This window comes from Muscardinus avellanarius, assembly GCF_963383645.1.
Source record: "Muscardinus avellanarius genome assembly, chromosome: 1".
Lineage (NCBI taxonomy): Eukaryota > Metazoa > Chordata > Mammalia > Rodentia > Gliridae > Muscardinus > Muscardinus avellanarius.
In genome coordinates, this window is record NC_137786.1 from 122,092,545 (window position 1) to 122,113,056 (window position 20,512).

At 42.2% G+C, this 20,512-nt stretch overlaps 1 protein-coding gene across 1 annotated transcript in view; it reads right to left on the minus strand.

The window, feature by feature from the left end:
• CBL (Cbl proto-oncogene) overlaps positions 1 to 20,512 on the minus strand; it is a gene marked incomplete at both ends in the record, with an annotated part of 74,223 nt that overhangs the window by 48,863 nt on the left and 4,848 nt on the right. Inside the window, one exon of the mRNA XM_080699923.1 lies at positions 6,829 to 7,076. Coding sequence (XP_080556049.1) covers positions 6,829 to 7,076 — 248 coding nt within the window. The remainder of the gene's footprint in view (positions 1 to 6,828; positions 7,077 to 20,512) is intronic.

Here is a 20,512-nt window from a genome sequence, read left to right on the forward strand (position 1 = left end):
TTAGGATTGCAGGTTGAAAGCCACCCTCAGCAGCTCTGCAACTTAGTAAGTCCCTGCTTCAAGATAAAAAACAAGGCCGGGTGTGGTGGCACACGCTTGTAATCCCCACGCTTGGGAGGCTGAAACAGGAGGATCGCTCGGGTTCGAAGCCAGCCTCAGCTACTCAGTGAGGCTTCCAGCAACTTAGTTGAGACCCTGTTTCCAAATAAAATATAAAAAAGGTCTGGGAGTATAACCCGGAGGTAGAAGCCTCTGGGTTCCACCCCCAGTACCACCAAAACAAAACAAAACAAAAGGCTTGGCGTGGTGGTACACGCCTGTAATCCTAGCACTTGGGAGGCTGAGACAGGAGGATCGAGGCCAGCAAAGACCTTCAGCAACTCAGTGAGACCCTTAAATAAAATAAATAAATACATAAATAGACTGAGGGGTGCTGGGCGCAGTTGCCCACTTTTGTAATCCCAGTACTTGGGAGGGTGAGAGGCAGATTCAAGGTCAGCCTCACCTACTTAGTGAGACCCTCTGCAACTCAGTGAGATTTTGTTTCAAAATAAATAAAAATAGAGCTGGCAGTATAGCTCAGAGGTAGAATGCCCCTGAGAGTTCCATCCCCAGTACTACAAAAAATTAAAAAAAAAGAAAAAAAGATGAAAAGACAGAGTATAGCTTAGAGGTAGAGTACCCCAGGGTTCAATCCCTAGTACCATAAAAAAAAAAAAAAAATACACCAGGCCCAGTGGTACACATTTATCATCCCAGGATTTGGAAGGCTGAGACAAGAGGATAGCCTCAGCAACTCAACAGGCCCTTAGCAATTTTGTGAGACCCTGTTTCAAAATAAAAAATAAAACAGGGCTTGGGGTATAGCTCAAGATAAACAGTCCGTGGGTATAAACCTTCCCCCCCAAAAAAGAATACAAAAGCATTTGGCACACAATAAGGTACAATTAACACCTGTGTGATATCCAAAAAAATTACCAAAGACTCAAGGAAGCAGGGAAATGACTTTTAAGAAAATAAAATCAGTAGAATTAAATCTATGAAGGACACAGATAACTATACTTCTGTACAAAAGGGTTGAGAAATACTTAGAGATATTAAGTACATGACAGGTATGAAAAAGTCCAAATCCAACGTGTAGAGATGAAAACTTCAATGGAAAGAATTAAAAGCAGACTAAACAGTGAAGAAAAGGAACAATAACTTCAAGACAGAGTAATAGAAACTACTCAAAACAAACCCTGGGGAAGAAATGAGAAGAGTTATCAGTGGCCAGGGGAACAACATCAAGAGCCCAAATCTATATGTAAGCAGTCTCCTGCAGGAGAGATGGGAAGGACAGGGCATAAATTATGATCTTCTCATTTCTTTTACAAACCCACAGGGGGGAAAAAAAAAAAATCAGGGATGGGTAGGTACTAGGGATTATACCTAAGGGGTATGCTACCTCTAAGGTATACCTCTAACACTTTTTTTTTTTTTAAAGGGTCTCACTAGCCAGGCGTGGTGGTGCACGCTTGTAATCCCAGCGCTTGGGAGGCTGAGACAGGAGGATTCCACAGGTTCAAAGCCAGCTTCAGCTACTTAGTGAGGCTCTCAGCTTAGTGAGACCCTGTTTTCAAATAAAGTATAAAATAGGTCTGGGATTATACCCCAGAGGTAGAAAAGCCCCTGGGTTCCACCCCCAGTAAAACCAAAAATAAAAAAGAAAGAAAGAAAAAGGGCTCACTAGCCGGGCATGGTGGCGCACGCTTGTAATCCCTGCGCTTGGGAGGCTGAGACAGGAGGATTGCTCAGGTTCGAAGCAAGCCTCAGCTGGTTTAAGAGACCCTGTTTCCAAATAAAAAATATAAAATAGGTCTGGGAATGTAGTCCGGAGGTAGAAGGCCATCTACCAGTACCATCCCCAGTTCCACAAAAAAAAAAAGAAAAAGAAAAAGAAAAAGGGTCTCACTAAGTTGCTGAAAATCTCCCTAAACTGCTGAGGCTGGCCTCAAACTTGAGATCTTCCTATCTCAGCCTTCCAAGTACTGGAATTACAGGTGTATGCCACCAAGCCCAACAACAAAACAGCTAATCTTTTTTTTTTTCTTTTTCCTTTTGTTGTACTGGAGAATAAACCCAGGGACATTCTACCTCTGAGCCATATTCCCAGTCCTATTTTATTTTTATTTGGAAACAGGATCTCACTAAGTTGCAGAAGGCCTCACAAAGTAGCTGAGGCTGGCCCCGATCCTCCTGTCTCAGCCTTCCAAGTCCTGGATTACAAGCATCCAACACCACACTCAGCTACTCCTTTTTAAGAGACTAGAAGAAACTGTCCCCAAATGACAGAAGTATTAGTCACACACACACACGTGCGCGCGGGCACACACACACACACTCTCTCTCACACACACACACACACACACACACACACAGCCTCATATTAGGGAAAATAAAGTTGATGGAGACAGATAAAATGACAATGAGGTTTAAATAGAATCAGAAGAAGTTATAAACAAAGTTATTTCAATAAGAGTAAATTCTATACTTATATTTCCTATGTGTTTACATTTGAAAAGGGCAAATATATATAAAATATATACTTATCAAATGTGAACTGATACTTCACTAGGTTCTGGCAGAACCACTGATACACAACCTGATATAATCATCTATGATGTGTGTGTGTGTGTGACTGATAATTCTGTCATTTGGGGACAGTGTCATGTGTGTGTGAGATTGAACCCAGGAACATTCTACCTCCTGTTTTGTTTTGCGGTACTGGGGATTATACCCAGGGGCATTCAACCTCTGAGCTACACCCCAGCCCTATCTTGTATTTTTTATTTTTGAAACAGGGTCTCACTAAGTTGCAGATGGCCTCATTAGTGGTCAGCTGAGGCTGACCACGAACCTGTGATACTGTCTCAGCCTCACAAGTACTGGGATTACAAGAACGTGCCACCACACCTGGCTGAAAAATATTTTTAACTGTTCTTTAAAAAACTGTTTTAGCCAGGCGTGGTGGTGCACGTTTGTAATCCCTGCACTTGGGAGGCTGAGACAGGAGGATCACAGGTTCCTGGCCAACCCCAGCTATTTAGTGAGGCCCTCTGCAATTTAGTAAGACCTTGTTTCAAAATAAAGAATAAAAAATAGGGCTAGGGGTGTAGCTCAGAGATAGAATGCCATGGGGTTTCAGGGTTCCAGCCCCAGTAACACACACACACACATACACACACACACATACAAAAGTACTGGGTATGGTGGTTCAGGCTTCTAATCCCAGTTTTTGGGAGGCTGAGACAAAAGGTTTCCAAGTTCAGGGCCAGACTTAGCAACCTTGTCTCAAAATTAAAAAGGGTTGAGGATATAGGTCAGAGTAGTAAAGCCATTGCCTAGTATGTGCTATGTCCTAGGTTGACTCCTTGGTATTTAGAAACAAACAAACAAAAAAAAAACTCAGCAACACTTCTAGCACTGAAAAGCAAAAGCAAAAACAAAACAAAAACCCTGCAATATGAAATGTCTAGTAAGTTGAATATAATAAAAATTTTTTTCTTCCGTTTTGTGGGAAATAAGGCCGATGCAAGCACTTTACCACTGAGGTATAACATCAGCCCTTTAAATACTTAATAGGAGTAAAGTTCATTTGCATGTAAACCAGAAGTTAAAGGTCTGATTTTAGTCACCAGACACCTTTTCAAACCTGAGTAATTTGCTTCAGTAAAGGTACTGTGAGTTATGATGTGCAGAAAACTGAGACCAGAGTTGCCAAAACCCAAGCCAATGGACACAAGTAGTAGTAGACTACAAGGCTACCAGTTAGGAGATTATGCTAGAGTCCTGCATAGTAACCTCAGGCCTCAGAAGTGGCTACTCCTTCCCATTCATCACTCAAGAGTAAATTACTAAGACATCCTAGTGGGAATTATATTTTATTATTTGTTCTAGATGATTTGATATTTATTTCCAACAGGACCAGAACACAATTACACCCACATATACAAACTTTTTCCCCTCATATATAATTTATATCAACCAAACTAGCAACAAGCCTATAATTTCTATTACTTAATTAGTACAAAAGAATACATCATGCCAGGCATGGTGGCGCACCCTTGTAATCCCTGCACTTGGAAGGCTGAGACAGGTGAATCGCACAGGTTTAAAACCAGCCTCAGCTACTTAGTGAGGCTCTCAGCAACTTAGTGAGACCCTGTTTCCAAATAAAATATAAAATAGGTCTGGGAGTATAGCCCTGAGCTAGGAAGCCCTTAGGTTCCACTCCTAGTACCACAAAAAAAAAAAAAAAAAAAAAAATCATGGTCCCTCAAATAGTTACTGGATTGACTGCATTTGCCTATACTTTTTCTAGTGAAAAAAATTACTCTTACTGCCAGGCGTAGTGGCGCATGCTTGTAATCTCCACGCTTGGGAGGCTGATCCCACAGGTTTGAAGCCAGCCTCGGCTACTTAGTGAGGCTCTCGGCAACTTAGTGAGAACTTGTTTTCAAATAAAGTATAAAATAGGTCTGTGAGTATAACCTGAAGGTAGAAAGCCTCTGGAATCCACCCCCAGTACCATACACACAAAAAAATTACCTATAAAAGAAATGTCATTTCATTTTGCTTTATTTTAAAAAAAATAAGTTGCCTAAATTACTGGCTTATTGCTCCCTCCTCCCTCAAGATATACCTCCAGCACTATTTTTTAGTCTTTATTAACAGGGTCTCACTGAGTTGCAAAGAGCCTAAGTAGCTGAAGCTGTCTGCGAACCATGATCCTCCTGTCTCACCCTCTCAAATGCTGGGATTACAAGCATGTGCCACCATGCCTGGCTTGGCTTATTTCTTCTATTATCCCTTACTTATAATTTACCTAATATAGGTGGTTTTTTTTTTTTTTTGGTGGTACTGGGGGTAGATCCCAGGGGCTTTCTACCTTCGGGCTATACTCTCAGACCTAGTTTATACTTTATTTGGAAACAGGGTTTCACTAAGTTGCTGAGAGCCTCACTAAATAGCTGAGGCTGGCTTCGAACCTGTGCGATCCTCCTGTCTCAGTCTCCCAAGAGCTGGGATTACAAGCGTGTGCCACCACACCCAGCTTATAGTTTCTGATAATATTTTACCTATCATTTACTCCGAACCTCAGATTAACTTCAATCTTCTTTCTTTCAAATTCAAACTCTCTCACATACCCATTAACTTTTTTCCTCTCTCTCTCTCTCTTTTTTTTTTTTTTTTTTTGTTTGGCGGTACTGGGGATGGAACCCAGGGACATTCTACCTCTGAGCAACACCGCCAGTCCTAATTTTTTTTCTTTTTTTTTGGTGGTACTGGGATTCCTAGAAACCCCTCTACATCCGGGTTACACTCCCAGACCTATTTTTTTATACTTTTTTATTTGGAAACAGGGTCTCTTAAGACAGTGAGGCTGGCTCCGAACCTGAGCGATCCTCCTGTCTCTACCTCCCATGCGCGGGGATTACAAGCATGTGCCACCATGCCCGGCTATTCTTTATTTTTGAAACAGGGTCTCACTGAGTTGCAAGGGGCCTCACTAAGTAGCGAAGCTGTCCGTGAACAGGGATCCTCTGCTCTCTGCCTCCTAAATGCTGGGATTAACAAGCATGCACCACCCATCACGCCTGGCCTCTTTTTTTTTTTTTTTTTTTGTGGTACTAGGGTTCCTGGAAGCCCTTCTACCTCCGGGCTACACTCCCAGACCTATTTTTACATTTTTTATTTGGAAACAGGGTCTCCTAAGCCAGCACACACGGCTGGCTTCGGACCTGTGCGATCCTCCTGTCTCTGCCTTCCAAGCGCGGGGATTACAAGCGTGCGCCACCACGCCCAGCCTACGTCTGGCCTCTTTTTTCTTTTTTTTGGGTGGTATTAAAGATTGACTGCCGAGGGCATTCTATCTCAAAGCTACACTCCAGCCCTATTATATTCTTTCTTTATTTTCTGAAATAGCATCTCACTAAGTTGCAGAGAGACTCAAACTGATGAGGTGGGCTGCAAACCTGTGATCCTCCTGTCTTAGCCTCTCAAGTACTGGGGTAACAAGCATATGCCACCAGACCTGCCTACCCATCAACTATCATGATTCACAGTCTCCAGTACATGTACTGTCTAAAATCATTTTCATAACTGTCACTGTTTTAAAATAAAAAAAAAAAAATCAAGATCTAAGGATGGTCCAGTGTCCTCCAAGAGAACCTTTTACATAAAACACACCTTTATTTATTTATTTATTTTTGCAGTACTGGGGATGGAACCCAGGGACATTCTACTCCTGAGCTACATTCCCAGCCCCCCCTTTTTTATTCTTAATTATTATTATTATTATTTTTTTTTTTTTTTGGTGGTACTGGGGTTGGAATCCAGGGGCTTTCTACCTCCGGGCTATACTCCCAGACCTATTTTATATTTTATGTCTAAACAGGGTCTAAGTTGCTGAGAGCCTCACTAAGTAGCTGAGGCTGGCTTCGAACCTGTGCGATCCTCCTGTCTCAGCCTCCCTAGCGTGGGGATTACAAGCGTGCGCCACCACGCCCGGCTTTATTCTTAATTATGAAACAGCGTCTCACTAAGTTTCAGCGATCTCACTAAGTAGCTGGGGTTGACTAAGAACTGCGATCCTCTTGTCTCAGCCTCCTAAGTACTGGGATTACAAGTGTGCACCACCACACCCGGCTTAAAGCATACCTTTAAATGAAATGACAACTTACCATTCCTATTAACATAAAGTTAAAACCAACTCAACTATTATGTGTTATCCACTCAGGCATTCAGAGACCTAAATTAGTTAGTATTTGTGTAGTTATTCATTACCTAGGCTGGGAATTCTCCTCATACATTCTTTCTTTCCCCTCCTTGAAGAGGCTTATGGTCTGCTTAGTTTTCTTCATCAAATTCTCCATGAACACCCTAAAATATTCATTCTCTCCAAGTGTCTCCATCTTCCCCTCATATCTTGACAAGATAGTACGGAGATGCTGGTAGGTGTCAGGCAGCAGGTCTAAGATATAAGGTGGGCTATTCTTTAATGCCAGCTTTGGGTTCTGACACAATCGTACCACCTGCAACAAATGGAAAAGAAGGGCTATTACTTGGAAGATCTTAAGGATAATTTCCTATTTTAAGTTAAAAAAAAAAACTATAAGTACATGGTCTTAAAGATAAATATAAAAAATGCATAATATAGGAAACAATCCAAAACCCACTGCCCACAGCAATCCATTTTCATTTCTTTGTTTTTTTGTTTTTTTTTTCTTTTGGTGGTACTGGGGGTGGAACCCAGGGGCATTCTACCTCCAGGCTATACTCCCAGACCTATTTTATATTTTATTTGGAAACAGGGTCTCACTAAGTTGCTGAGAGCCTCACTAAGTAGCTGAGGCTGGCTTCGAACCAGCGCGATTCTCCTGTCTCAGCCTCCCAAGCGCGGGGATTACAAGCGTGCGCCACCGCGCCCAGATCATTTTCATTTCTAATTGTCTCCTTAGAAGGGTGGTTTCTTAAAGCTCTGAGAGGACTGAGGGTACAGCTCACGGGTAGAGCACTTGGCTACCATACATAAGGCCCTGGGTTTGATCCCCAGCACTGGGGGCAAAAGAAAAAGAAAAAAAAACACAACAAAACTCAATGAAAGATTAATGGTATAAACAACAGAGAGCTGAGTAAACAACTGGGAGGAACATTCCACACATGCAGGAAACATGCTGGATGAAATGAAACAGGGCAAACTGCTTTTAAAGCATATGACTGACCCCACAATAAAGAAAATTCCCAGGGACAGAAATATAGCAAGGGATACTGGTGAACCCTATAACCCCAGTACTTTAGAGACTGAGACAGGAAGATGACAGGTTTGAAGACAGCACAATAATTTTGTGAGGCTCTCTTTCAAAAAAAAGAAAGAAAAGGCTGAAGGTGTAGCTCAGAGGTAGAACACTTCTGGGTTTAACCCCCAGGATCAACAAAAAGAAAAGAGAGAGAGAGCTGGGCATGGTGGCGCACATTTATAATCCCAGCATTTGGGAGGCTGAGACATGAGGATCGCAGTTCGCAGACAGCCTCAGCTCTTAGTGAGGTTCTTTGCAACTCAGTGAGACTGTTTCAAAATAAAGAATAAAAACAGGGCTGGGAGTGTAGCTTGGAGGTAAAATGCCCCTGGGTTCCATCCCCAGTACCACAAAGAAAAAAAAAAAAAAGAAAAAGAAAAAAAAAAGCCCTGAACTCAGTTGGAATTGAGCTGACACAACCATTACTTTAGAAATAAATGCAGGAAGCCAGGCGTGCTGACACACACTTGTAATCCCAGCTTTCAGGAGGCTGAGACAGGAGGATCAGATGGCGGTTCTCAGCTAGCCCCAACTACTTAGTGAGGCCCTTTGCAACTCACTGAGACCCTGTTTCAAAATAAAGAATAAAAAGTAGGGCTGGGAGTGTAGTTAGGAAGTAGAATGCCCCTGGGTCCCATCCCCAGTGCCACAGAAAAAAAAAAAAAAAAAAAGCAGCAGAAAAATTCTTTGAGTATCCCTAGAGGAAAAAAACAAAGATCAGACTAAACATTTACTTCATACCATATATTCATTTGTACATACATCTATACATAACACATACATTCCACATTCCATGGAGATTAGAAACTTAAATGTAAAAGCCAAATCTAGGAAACTTTACAACACAAGAATACTATCAAAATTATTTCAAGACAAAAATTTTTCTTAAACAGGACAATAAAAAGCACTAACCAGCCAGGCGTGGTGGCTCATGCTTGTAATCCCCGCGCTTGGGAGGCGGAGACAGGAGGATTGCACAGGTTCAAAGCCAGTCTTGCTGGCTTAAGAGAGCCTGTTTCCAAATAATAAAAATATAAAAATAGGTCTGGGAGTGTAGCCCGGAGGTAGCAGAAGGGCTTTCATGAACCCCAGTACCACCACCACCAAAAAATAAAAATAAAAAAGCACTAACCATAAAGAAAAATATTAATTAAATTGTACTACTTTATAGAGGAAAATTGTAAGAAAAAATAAACATTTTCTTAGCTGGGCATGGCAGCATATTTTTATAATCCCAATACTTGGGAGGCTGCAACAAGAGGATCACAGGTTTGAGGACAGCCTCCGCAACTTAGTGAAGCCCTTCACAATTTAGTGAGACCCTGTTTCAAAATAAAAAATAAAGCTGGGTGTGGTGACACATTCTTGTAATCCCACTCCTTGGGAGGCTGAGACAAGGATCTGCAGATTGACAGCCAGCCTCAGCTACTTAGTGGAGGCCCTTTGCAACCTGATGAGACCCGGTTTCAAAATAAAAATAAAGCCGGGCATGGTGGTGCACACTTGTAATCCCAGCATTTGGGAGGCTGAGACAGAAAGATCGAGGTTCGCAGACAGCCTCAGCTACTTAGTGAGGCCCTTTGAAACTCAATGAGACTCTGTTTCAAGATAAAAGAATTAAAATAGGGCTGGGGCTGGGCATGTTGGCCCATGCTTGTAATCCTAGCATTTGAGAGCTTTAGACAGGAGGATCATGGTTTGCAGACAGCCTCAGCTACTTAGTGAGGCCTTCTGCAACTGAGACCTTGTTGCAAAATAAAAAATAAAAAAAAAATAGGGTTCCACCCCCAGTAACACACACACCAAAAAAATTAAATTAAAATTAAAATTAAAATAGGCTGGGGATGTTGCAGGGAGGTAGAATGTCCCTGGGTTCAATCCCCAGTACAGCAAAAAACAAAACAAAACCTTTTTCTTATGTCTGAAAATAAATAAACTAAGTAGTACATTACAAATACTCATTACAATCCAGGAGTAGTGACCCAACTGTAACCTCAGTACTTAAGAGGCTGAGACAGGAGGATCCCAGGTTCCAAGACAGCTTCATCAAGTAGTGAGACTCATCAACCTAAAATCAGGCCTCAGAAGTAGAATGCCCGAGTTCAATCCCCAGTATAAAAAATGTGTGTGAAAACACAAATACATATATATTTTGTTTTCATTACAAACACAAGTATTGTTACATGGAGCTACACTGAAAACAAATGCAAAATTTTTGTTATGGCTCTGAAAGAATCAGCTTAGCTCAGGAAAAAAGGGCAGTGGGAAGGAGAGCAGAGCAGCATCCAGAGGGAGCCCTGGGCTGCGTGACCTCAGGCACAATATTTGCCTCCCAGGCTCTCAATTTCTATCTGGCTAAAGAAAACATTAGATCCATTGATTTCTAAAGTCTTTTAAAGAATCAAATTGTGATGGCTTCGGCAGCACACATATTAAAGCATCAAATTTAAAAGTTCCACCATCTCAGAAACCTATTTATAGAGATTTAAGTCTTCAAAATATAAATATTTAGAGAAACCTTTAAAGCAAAAACTCAACTGTTTTTCAAAGACTAATCAGAAAACTACACCTTTTAAAAGAAGTATATTATCACTAGATAATGACCTCAAAAAAGAATACTTTTACTTCTTATTACTTTTTTTTGTTTCGTTCTGTTTTTGGTGGTACTGGGGTTCCTGGAAACCCTTCTACCTCTGGGCTACACTCCCAGACCTATTTTATATTTTTTATTTTGAAAACAGGGTCTCCTAAGCCAGCGCGGCTGGCTCCAAACCAGCACGATCCTCCTGTCTCCACCTCCCAAGCGCGGGGATTACAAGCATGCGCCACCACACCCAGCCTGAATGGAGTTTTAATAAATCAATAATGAAAAGTAATAAGAATGCGCCAGGCGCACGCTTGTAATCCCTGTTCTTGGGAAGCAAAGACAGGAGGATCACACAGGTTTGAAGCCAGCCGTGCTGGCTTAAGAGACCGTTTCCAAAAAAAAAAAAAAAAAAAAAAATAGGTCTGGGAGTGTAGCCCAGAGGTAGAAGGGCTTCCAGGAACCCCATTACCACCAAAACAAAACAAAACAAAGAAGAAAAAAAAACTCCATTCAGTTTTGAATTATAATTACTACATAAAACTTCTCAAATACCACCCAATGGCATTTGTTAAAAACTCCATGCCACTTATAACTCATTACCAATACCATAACTTCATTTAGCACATCAACTGTAGAAAAAATACATTCAATACAACGTATGAAATTAAAAAATCAATGTGTTCTGACAGCTTAACGATATCGTTTTTATACATAAATTCTACTTCTATTTCTTCGTGTGTGTGTGTGTGTGTGTGTGTGTGTGTGTGTGTGTGTTACTGGGGATGAAATAGAGGGACCTCCTACATCCAGCCTACACCTTCAACCCTATTTTATTTTGAAACAGGGTCTAGCTAGGTTACGTCTCACTACTTGCTGAGGCTGTCCATAAATCTGTGATCCTCCTGTTTCAGCCTCCAAAGTGCATTACAGGCATAGGCCACTCCACCTCTGGCTTATACAGATTCTATTTCCAAAATAAATAACTAATTCTTCGTTTTTGTTTTGTTTTTGAGGTACTGGAGATGTAACCCAGGGGAAGTCTACCTCCAAGCTACACCCTGAGCCCTATTTTTTATTCTTTATATTTTGAAACAGGGTCTAAGTTGCAGAGGACCTAATTAAGTAGCTGAGGCCGCAAACCTGTGATCCTCCTGTCTCAGCTCCCAAGTACTGAGATTACAAGCATGTGCCACACCTGGCTGGAAAAAATAATTCTTCATCAAGAGTTGTCAATGCAACTTTAAACTCAATATGAAACATGAACCGGAAATTATTTAGCATCAGCCAGACATGGTGGTGACACATGCATGTAATCTCAGGAAACTGAGACAGGATTGCAGGTTCCCTGCCAGCCTCAACAATTTAGTGAGGACCTCCACAATTTAGTGAAACCCTACTTCCAAGTAAAAAATAATTGGGGCTGAGGGTACAGCTCAGAGGCAATACCAAAATAAATAAATAAATAAATAAATAAATAAATAAATAAATAAATAAGCAAGCATCATTCTTGGGTGCCTCAGAGGCGCCTGCTTGGTCTGAAGTCCTTCCCCATTCTCTAATCCTCTTTCTTAACTTCTCGGAGATTAAGTAATGGTTTGAATCATGATCCCCACAGAAGGTCCCCAGAGTCCTTTACACACTTTAGCTGTATCACACATATTTGTGTGTGTGGGTATGTGTGGTACTAGGGATTGAACCCAGGGGCATTGTACCTGTGAGCTATACCCCCAGACCTACATTATTTTTATTTTGAAACAGTGTCTCACTAGGATGATGAGAGCTTCACTACTTACTGAGGATGTCCTCAAATCTGAAATCTTCCTGTCTCAGCCTCTAAGTAGTGGGATTACAAACATGTGCTACCATGCCCAGCTATAACAGATTTTTTTTTTAAACGGGTCTGGGGATGGAACCCAGGGGCATCTGTCCTTCCTTGCTACACCTCCTGCCCTATTTTTTTTTTTAATTCTTTATTTTGAAACAGAGTCTCACGGAGTTGCAAAGGGCCTCACTAAGTAGCTGAGGCTATCCACGAACCTAGATCCTCCTGTCTCAGCCTCCCAAATGCTGGGATTATAAGAATACACACCACACCCAATTCCCATCCCACTTGGCCTCCTTAGGCCCTCCCTCCTCCATGCCAGAGCCAAGGCAGATGGGAGGCAGCAGAGCCAGTGGTGGTATGGAAGGTCCTCAGGCAACAGTCAGCTAAGCAGGACTCACTGCCAATTCCACAAGCTGCAGAAGACTCAGCATCATTACTGATTCTTGATGGCTATGTCATGAAGTGGCAACAGTGCTCGGATCCCCAGTGGATATGCGCCACCGATGTCACCATTAGCATCCTTTTCTCCTCCTTTTGGAAGCTACTGCAGGAAGCAGCATTGTGGGACACAGCTGAGGCTGGCTTCCAGGGCTCCTGGGTGACTACTCCCACCTATTTCCTCCCAGCATAAAATGTGCTAATCATGAAAACATTTCACAATGACTTGCTTGTTACAATCCCTTTCTCCTAACAACCCTAATGCAGATCACAATTAACTACATTGGAAAATACAACTGAAATTCAGGCTCAATTTTTATTTATTTTTATTTTTGTATGTGTGTGGTACTGGGGATTGAACCCAAAGGCATTCTACCTTCGAGCTACACCTCCAGCCAATTTTTATTCCTTATTTGGAAACAGGTTGATGAGCATCTCACTGCTTTCTGAGGCTGTCCTTGAACCTGTGATCTTCCTGTCTCAGCCTCCCAAGTGCAAGGATTACAGGTGAGTACCACCATGGCCACCTTCAATTTTTAATGTGATAGTCCTTTAATGCCCTAGTTTCTCATCATGGAAATGACGTCAGTATAAATGTTATGGTGTGTTTGAATATAAGTGAACTCTGCTGAGGGGAAAGTTCAGGGGCCAATCTGATCATGATTTGTCAGCTCATTATAATTACTAATAGCTAGCAACATATTAAAAGCAGGTTTTAGAAGTAACCAAAAACTTCTAAGTCATCAAATAAACAGAGCAGATCATCATCTTTGCTGGGCTAACCCTACAATTTACTTGGCATACCTTTCAGATTTTGTCCCTAACCATATGAAATACTCAACTAACTCATGTTTCATACACACTAAGAAATTATAATAAGCCGGGTGTGGTCGCACACGCTTGTAATCTCAGCATTTGGGAGGCTGAGACAGGAGGATCGTGGTTTGGGTCCAGCTTCAGTCACTTAGTGAGGCCCTTTGCAACTCAGGGAGACCCTGTTTCAAAATAAAGAATAAAAAAATTGGGCTAGGGTTGTAGCTCTAAGGTAGAATGCCCCTGGATTCTATCCCCATTACCACACACATACAAATACACACACACACACACACACACACACACACACACACACAGGAATTGTATATGCTTTAGGGAAGGTTTTTTTTTTTTTTTTTTTTTTTCCAGTACTGGGGATTGAACCCATGGGCATTAACCTCTGAGCTACAAGCTCAGTCCTATTTTGTATTCATTTTTGAAACAGGGTCTCACTAAATTGTGGAGGGCCTCACTGAGTAGCTGAGGCTGGCTGTGAACCTACGATCCTCCTGTATTGCCTCCCAAGTACTGGGAATACAAGTGTGAGCTACCACGCCCAGCTACAGGAGGTTGTGTGTGTGTGTGTGTGTGTGTGTGTGTCTGTGTGTCTGTGTATGTGTGTGTGTTACTGGGGATTAAACCCAGGGGCATTCCACCTCCAAGCTACACACCCAGCACTATTTTTTTTCTTCCTTCCTTCCTTCCTTCCCTCCTTCCTTCCTTCATTTATTTATTTATTTATTTTTGGTGGTACTAGGGGTGGAACCCAGGGGCCTCTACCTCGGGCTACATCCCCAACCTATTTTATATTTCATTTGGAAACAGGCTCTCACTAAGTTGCTGAGAGCTTCACTAAGTAGCTGAGGCTGGCTCTGAACCTGTGCAATCCTCCTGTCTCAGCCTCCCAAGCGTGGGGATTACAAACGTGCACCACCACACCCAGCTTATTCTTTATTTTGAAATAGGGTCTCACTAAGTTTTGAAGAGCCTCACTAAGTAGCTGGGGCTGGCGGCAAACCTGCGATCTTCCTGTCTCAGCCTCCCAAGGACTGGGATTAGAGGCCATTATACCAACTCCAACACACATACTTGAAGAAACACTAATCCTTAACTTAGAAGTATATAATAATTATTTCATTGAACATTACTAAACATCTTAAAATATCAAGAAACTGTCTACTTTGCTTAAATGGATAAATAGAGTGAGGAATGCTCTTGTTCACCTGCACAGGTCACCTTCTAAGTACAACTGTGCGTCACTTAATGGGGCTACCTTCTCCAAAGGTAGAAGACATTTACTTCACACAATGTCGCTGCTATACAAACATCGCATGTACTTGCACAGACCGATATGGTACAGGTCAGTCACTCCTCAAGGTCTCTTGATGCAATCCAGAGACTCTGTAGCCGGGCCTGGTGGCGCACGCTTGTAATCCCAGCATTCAGGAGGCTGAGACCAGAAGATTACTGTTCACAGACAGCCTCAGCTACTTAAGTAAGGCCCTCTGCAACTTAGTGAGATCCTGTTTCAAAATAAACAATAAAAAATAGGGCAGAGGGTGTAGCTTGGAAGTCAAATGCCCCTGGGTTCCATCCCCAGACCCACAAAAAATAAAAATAAATAAAAAGAGACCTGTAAACACAAGGTCTATGAGGCTGCTGCCTGCACACTGCCCACATAACAGGACGTACGGTTTGGAGCTAACTTTTTATAAGGAGTAACTCTAAAAAGAAAAAGTAAATACACAAACCAGTAACATAGTCATTTATTACCTTTATCATATATCACGCACTGCAGTAATTATATGTGGTACACTCCTATGCAACTGGCAGCTCAGGTTTGCTTACACCAGCATCACCATGAACATGGAGTGAATGCTTTGCTATGATATCACTATGTGATGGGAATTATTTTGGCTCCTTAAATAATCTTACAGGGGTGTAATCATTTCGAGTCACCCCCCATGCCATTCTGGCATGGGGCTGTATTTCTATTTTCTGTATTTCTCTCTCTCTAATAAACTTCTTTAAATCTTCAAAAATAAATAAATAATCTTACAGGACAAGCATGATGTGTGGTCTGTGTCTGACTGAACCATCCTTTACAGGACACACAGCTGCAAACAGCTTTTGTGATCAGGCCTTATTGTGCACCCAGAAGGAAGCATGGAGAGCTTACTAATCTTCTAAGGTAGGAACTACCAGATTCAGGATCCACTACTGACCCAATGACTTGGTCTCTCTGAGCCTAAGAATCTCCGTCTATAAAACAAGGATGACAGCGATGATGAGTAACTGCAATAAATACATTTAGATTAAAATTAATTCCCACACCTATCACTTTTCCTTTCAGTGAATTTCCTTGAAGCATACAAAGCAAGTTAATTTAACAAATACTTTCAAGGTACCTAGTATTGTGGAAGACCCCATGATTAGATACAACAGAAGATAAGGTAGTAACAGCCCTCAAGGGGTTTACAAACTGCAGAGTGAAGACACTCCCTGCATGGTAGTGATGCCTATAATCCCAGTACTCGAGAGGCTGAGACAGGAGGCTCATAGTTTCAAGGACAGTCTCAGGAAGAAGTGAGACTCTTTAACCTAGTGAGACACTATTTCAAAATAAAAAATTGGGGAGCTGAGCGTGGTGGCGCACACTTGTAATCCCCGCGCTTGGGAGGCGGAGACAGGAGGATAGCACAGGTTCGAAGCCAGCCATGCTGGCTTAAGAGACCCTGTTTCGAAAAATAAAACAGGTCTGGGAGTGTAGCCCAGAAGTAGAAGGGCTTCCAGGAACCCCCAGTACCACCAAAACAAATAAATAAATAAAATAAAATAAAATAAAAAATTGGGGTATAGCTTAGAGGTAGAATGACTGGAATCACTCTCTGATAAAATGTATGTTTATAAACTCAACTAAGTACCTCTTCCAAAATATAGGATTTACCTAAGGTTTTTTTTTTTTTTCTTTTTTTGGGGGGTCTGGGGATGGAACCCCGGGGCATTTGACATCCAAGCTACATACCCTGCCCTATTTTTTATTCTTTATTTTGAAACAGGGTCTCACTGAGTTGCAGAGGGCCTCACTAAGTAGCTGAGGCTGTCCGCGAGCCGCGATCCTCCATCCAGTCTCAGCCTCCCAAATGCTGGGATTACAAGAGTACGCTTACCAAAGGTTTTTTGGGGCAGGAAGTAGGTAGGGCAAATGCAAAAGAGGTAGAAGAGTAAAATAATCAGCTGGTTAAAAGAAATTTCGTGCTAGGAATTGAACAAGGGTTGTTCTATCTCCAAGCTACACCCCTAGTCCATTTATTTATTTATTTATTTATTTATTTATTTATTTTGCGGTACTGTAGATGGAACTCAGGGGCATTCTACCTCAGAACTACATCCCCAGCCCTACTTTTTTCTTATTCTTTAATTTGGAACAGGGTCTCACTGAGTAGCCAAGGCTGTCCCAGCCTTCCAAGTGCTGGGATTACAAGTGTGAGCCACCATGCCCAGAAAGCCCTTTTAATTTTATTTTATTGCTTGTTTTTAAAAAGGGTCTTGCTAGGTTACTTAGAGTTGCAGGTTCAAGGCAGACTGGTCTTGAACCTGTGATCCTCCAATCCTCCTCTCCACTTCCCAAGTAATGGGATTAGAGCCATCTTCTGAAAATATGCTTTTTAGGCATTGAGAATGTAGCTCAATAGTTGAGTGCTTGGCCCATATGCAAAAAGCCACGGGTTTGATCCCCCAGCCCTGCAAAAGAAGAGGAAAAGGAAAGTAGGGAGGAAAGAAAAAGGAAGAAAGACTCTGGTTTTTAAAATTCAAACAATAAGCCCATGTTTGAAATCCCAGTACTTAGCAGGCTGCTGAGACAGGAGGATGGCAGGTTTGAAGCCAGCCTCAGGACCTTAGTGAGATCCTGTTTCTAAATAAAAAGTAAAACAGGCCTGGGGATACAGCCCAGAGGTAGAAGGCCCCTGGGTTCCACCCCCAGTACCACACACACACAAAAATTAATAAGCAAAATTTTTTTGCCGTACTGTATTTTTATTATTATTATTATTATTATTATTATTAATTATTTTGGTGGTACTGGGGTTCCTGGAAGCCCTTCTACCTCCAGGCTACACTCCCAGACCTATTTTATATTTTTTTATTTGGAAACAGGGTCTCTTAAGCCAGCGAGGCTGGCTCCGAACCAGCGCGATCCTCCTGTCTCCACCTCCCAAGGACGGGGAATACAAGCGTGCGCCATCACGCCCAGCAATAAGCAAATTTAAACAATGAAAGTGTGTGTGTGTGTGTGTGTGTGTGTGTGTGTGTGTGTGTGTATGAGATTCTGAGGTTTGAACTCATGAGTGTTATACTTCTGAGTTATACCAACCCTTTTTTGTTTGTTTAAAACAGGTTCTCGCTGAGTTACCACCCAAGTGGCTTTGAACCAATGATTCTCCTGTCTCTACCTCTATAGGCATGTGCCACTACATTTGGCTCTTTTGGGGGGTACTGGGGATTGAACCCAGAGACATTCTACCTCCAACCTACACCCCCCAGCCCCCTTTATTTTTCTATTTTGAAACAGGATCTCATTATGTTGCTGAGGCTATTTTTGAACCTGCAATCCTCCTGCCTCCCAAGTACTGGGATCACAGGTATGTACCATCCACCCGGCCTGGCTCTGCTCCCCAGGCTGGCCTCAAACTCCTATGCTCAAGCACTCTTAGCTCAGCCTTCTAAGAGCTGGGACCAGGGGTGTGTGCCACCATTCCTAGCTGAAAATGCTTTTTAACCCAGGCATAAAGGGAAACATTTTTTCTTTTTTTCAGCAATACTGGGGGTTGAACCTAGAGGCCTTCTACCTTTGAGCTATACTCCAGCCCTAAATTCTTTATTTTTGAAACAGAATCTCACTAAGTTGCAGACGGCCTCAGTAAGTAACTGAGGGTGGCCGCAAACCTGTGATCCTCTGTTTCACCATCCCAAGTACTTGGATTACAAGCTTTCACCACAATGCTTAGCAGAGAAATTTTTTCTAATAAATTATATCCCGTTAAAAAATCATGAGAAAGCCGGGCGTGGTGGCGCATGCTTGTTTGTAATTCTACTTGGAGGCTGAGACTGGAGGATGGTAGGTACAAGGACAGCCTCAGCAATTTAGTGAGACTGTTTCCAAATAAGAGATAAAATCAATCAGAGATTGGTGAACACTTGTAATCCCAGCATTTGGGAGGCTGAGACAGGAGGATTCCGACAGCCTCAGAAACTACTTAGTGAGGCACTTTGCAACTCAGTAAGACCCTATTTCAAAATAAAGAATAAAAAATACAGCTGGGGTGTAGCTCAAAGGTAGAATGCCCCTGAGTTCCATCCCCAGTATAGTTTGAAGGTAGAATACCCTGGGTTCAATCCCCAGTACACACACACAAAAAAAGTCATGAGATAAAGGTGTGATGGCACATGCCTATAATCCCAGTACTAGGAGGCTGAAATGAGACTCGTTTGGCAAGACTCTCAAATCTCAAGAACCTAGCAAGAGCCTGTTTCAAAAACAAAACATAAAGTTAAACTGGGCATGGAGGTGCACTTTTGTAATCCTAGTACTTAGGAGGCTGAGACAGGAGGATCTCAGGGTTAATGACAGTCTCAGCTAGGAGTGAAACTCTCATCAACCTAGCAAGACCCTGTTTCCAAATAAAAATAAAATATGACTCAGAATGTAGCTCAGAGGTAAAATGCCCTTGGGTTCAATCCCCAGTGCCACAAAAAATAAAATGAAATAAAAAGGGCAGTCTGGGGGTGTAGCTCAGAGGTACAATGTCCCGGCATTCAATCCCTATTAACACAAAAACACAAAAGAAGAAAAAAGAATAAAAGAAAAATCATCAGCTGGGCATAGTGGTATGCATTTGTAATCCCAGTACTTGTGAGGCTAAGACCAGATGCCAGGTCCACAGCCAGCCCTGGCAATTTAGTGAGGCCCTCTACTACTTGGTGAGACCCTATTTCAAAATAAAAAATAAAATACAGCTGAGGAATAGCTCAGAAATAAAATGCTCGTAGATTCAATTCCCAGAAACACACACACACACACACACACACACACACATACACAATCATCTATACCTTAATTTTTTTTTGGGGGGTGGTGGTACTGGGGTTCCTGGAAACCCTTCTCCGGGCTACACTCCCAGACCTATTTTATATATTTTTTTAAATTTGGAAACAGGGTCTCTTAAGCCAACGAGACTGGCTCTGAACCAGCAATATCCTCCTGTCTCCGCCTCCCAAGCACAGGGATTACAAAGTGCGCCACCAAGCCTGACAAACCTATTCTTTATTTTGAAACAAATTCTTACTAAGTTGCAGAGGGCCTAAGTTGCTGAGGCTGACCCCAAACCTGCGATTCTCATGTCTCAGCCTCCCAAATACTGGGATTACAAGTGTGCTCCAGCACACCTGGCAAAACCTCAATATTTTAAGGATGCCAGTTTATGTCAAAGAAAAACAGAGGGTTGGGAGTGTAGCTCAGTGATAGTATGCCTGCCTAGCATTTGTGAAGCCTAGCACACCACACACACACACACACACACAGAATAAAAACACATCTATCTACACATCTAAAGTACTGCCAGCATAATTCTCTATTTCAAAGGTAGGCAAATTGTGAGCTGAAGTCCTGTCCCCCACACACAAACCAGAAAGCTAAAAATGGCTCTTACAGTTTGTAAAATTGTAACAAAGACAACAGATTAAGCATGTGACAAGAAAAGCCTACAATATTCACTATTCCTACCTTTACATAAAAAGTTTGTAGCCGGGTGTGGTGGCACATGCTTATCCCTGAGCTTGGGAGGCGGAGACAGGAGGATCACAGGTTTGGGGCCAGCCTCAGCAACTTAGGCCCTCTGCAACTTAGTGAGAATTTGTTTCAAAATAGCCGCCAGCATTTGGGGTGGGTGAGACAGGATGATCCAGGTTCTTGCACAGCCCCAGCTACTTAGCCCCTTTGCAACTCAG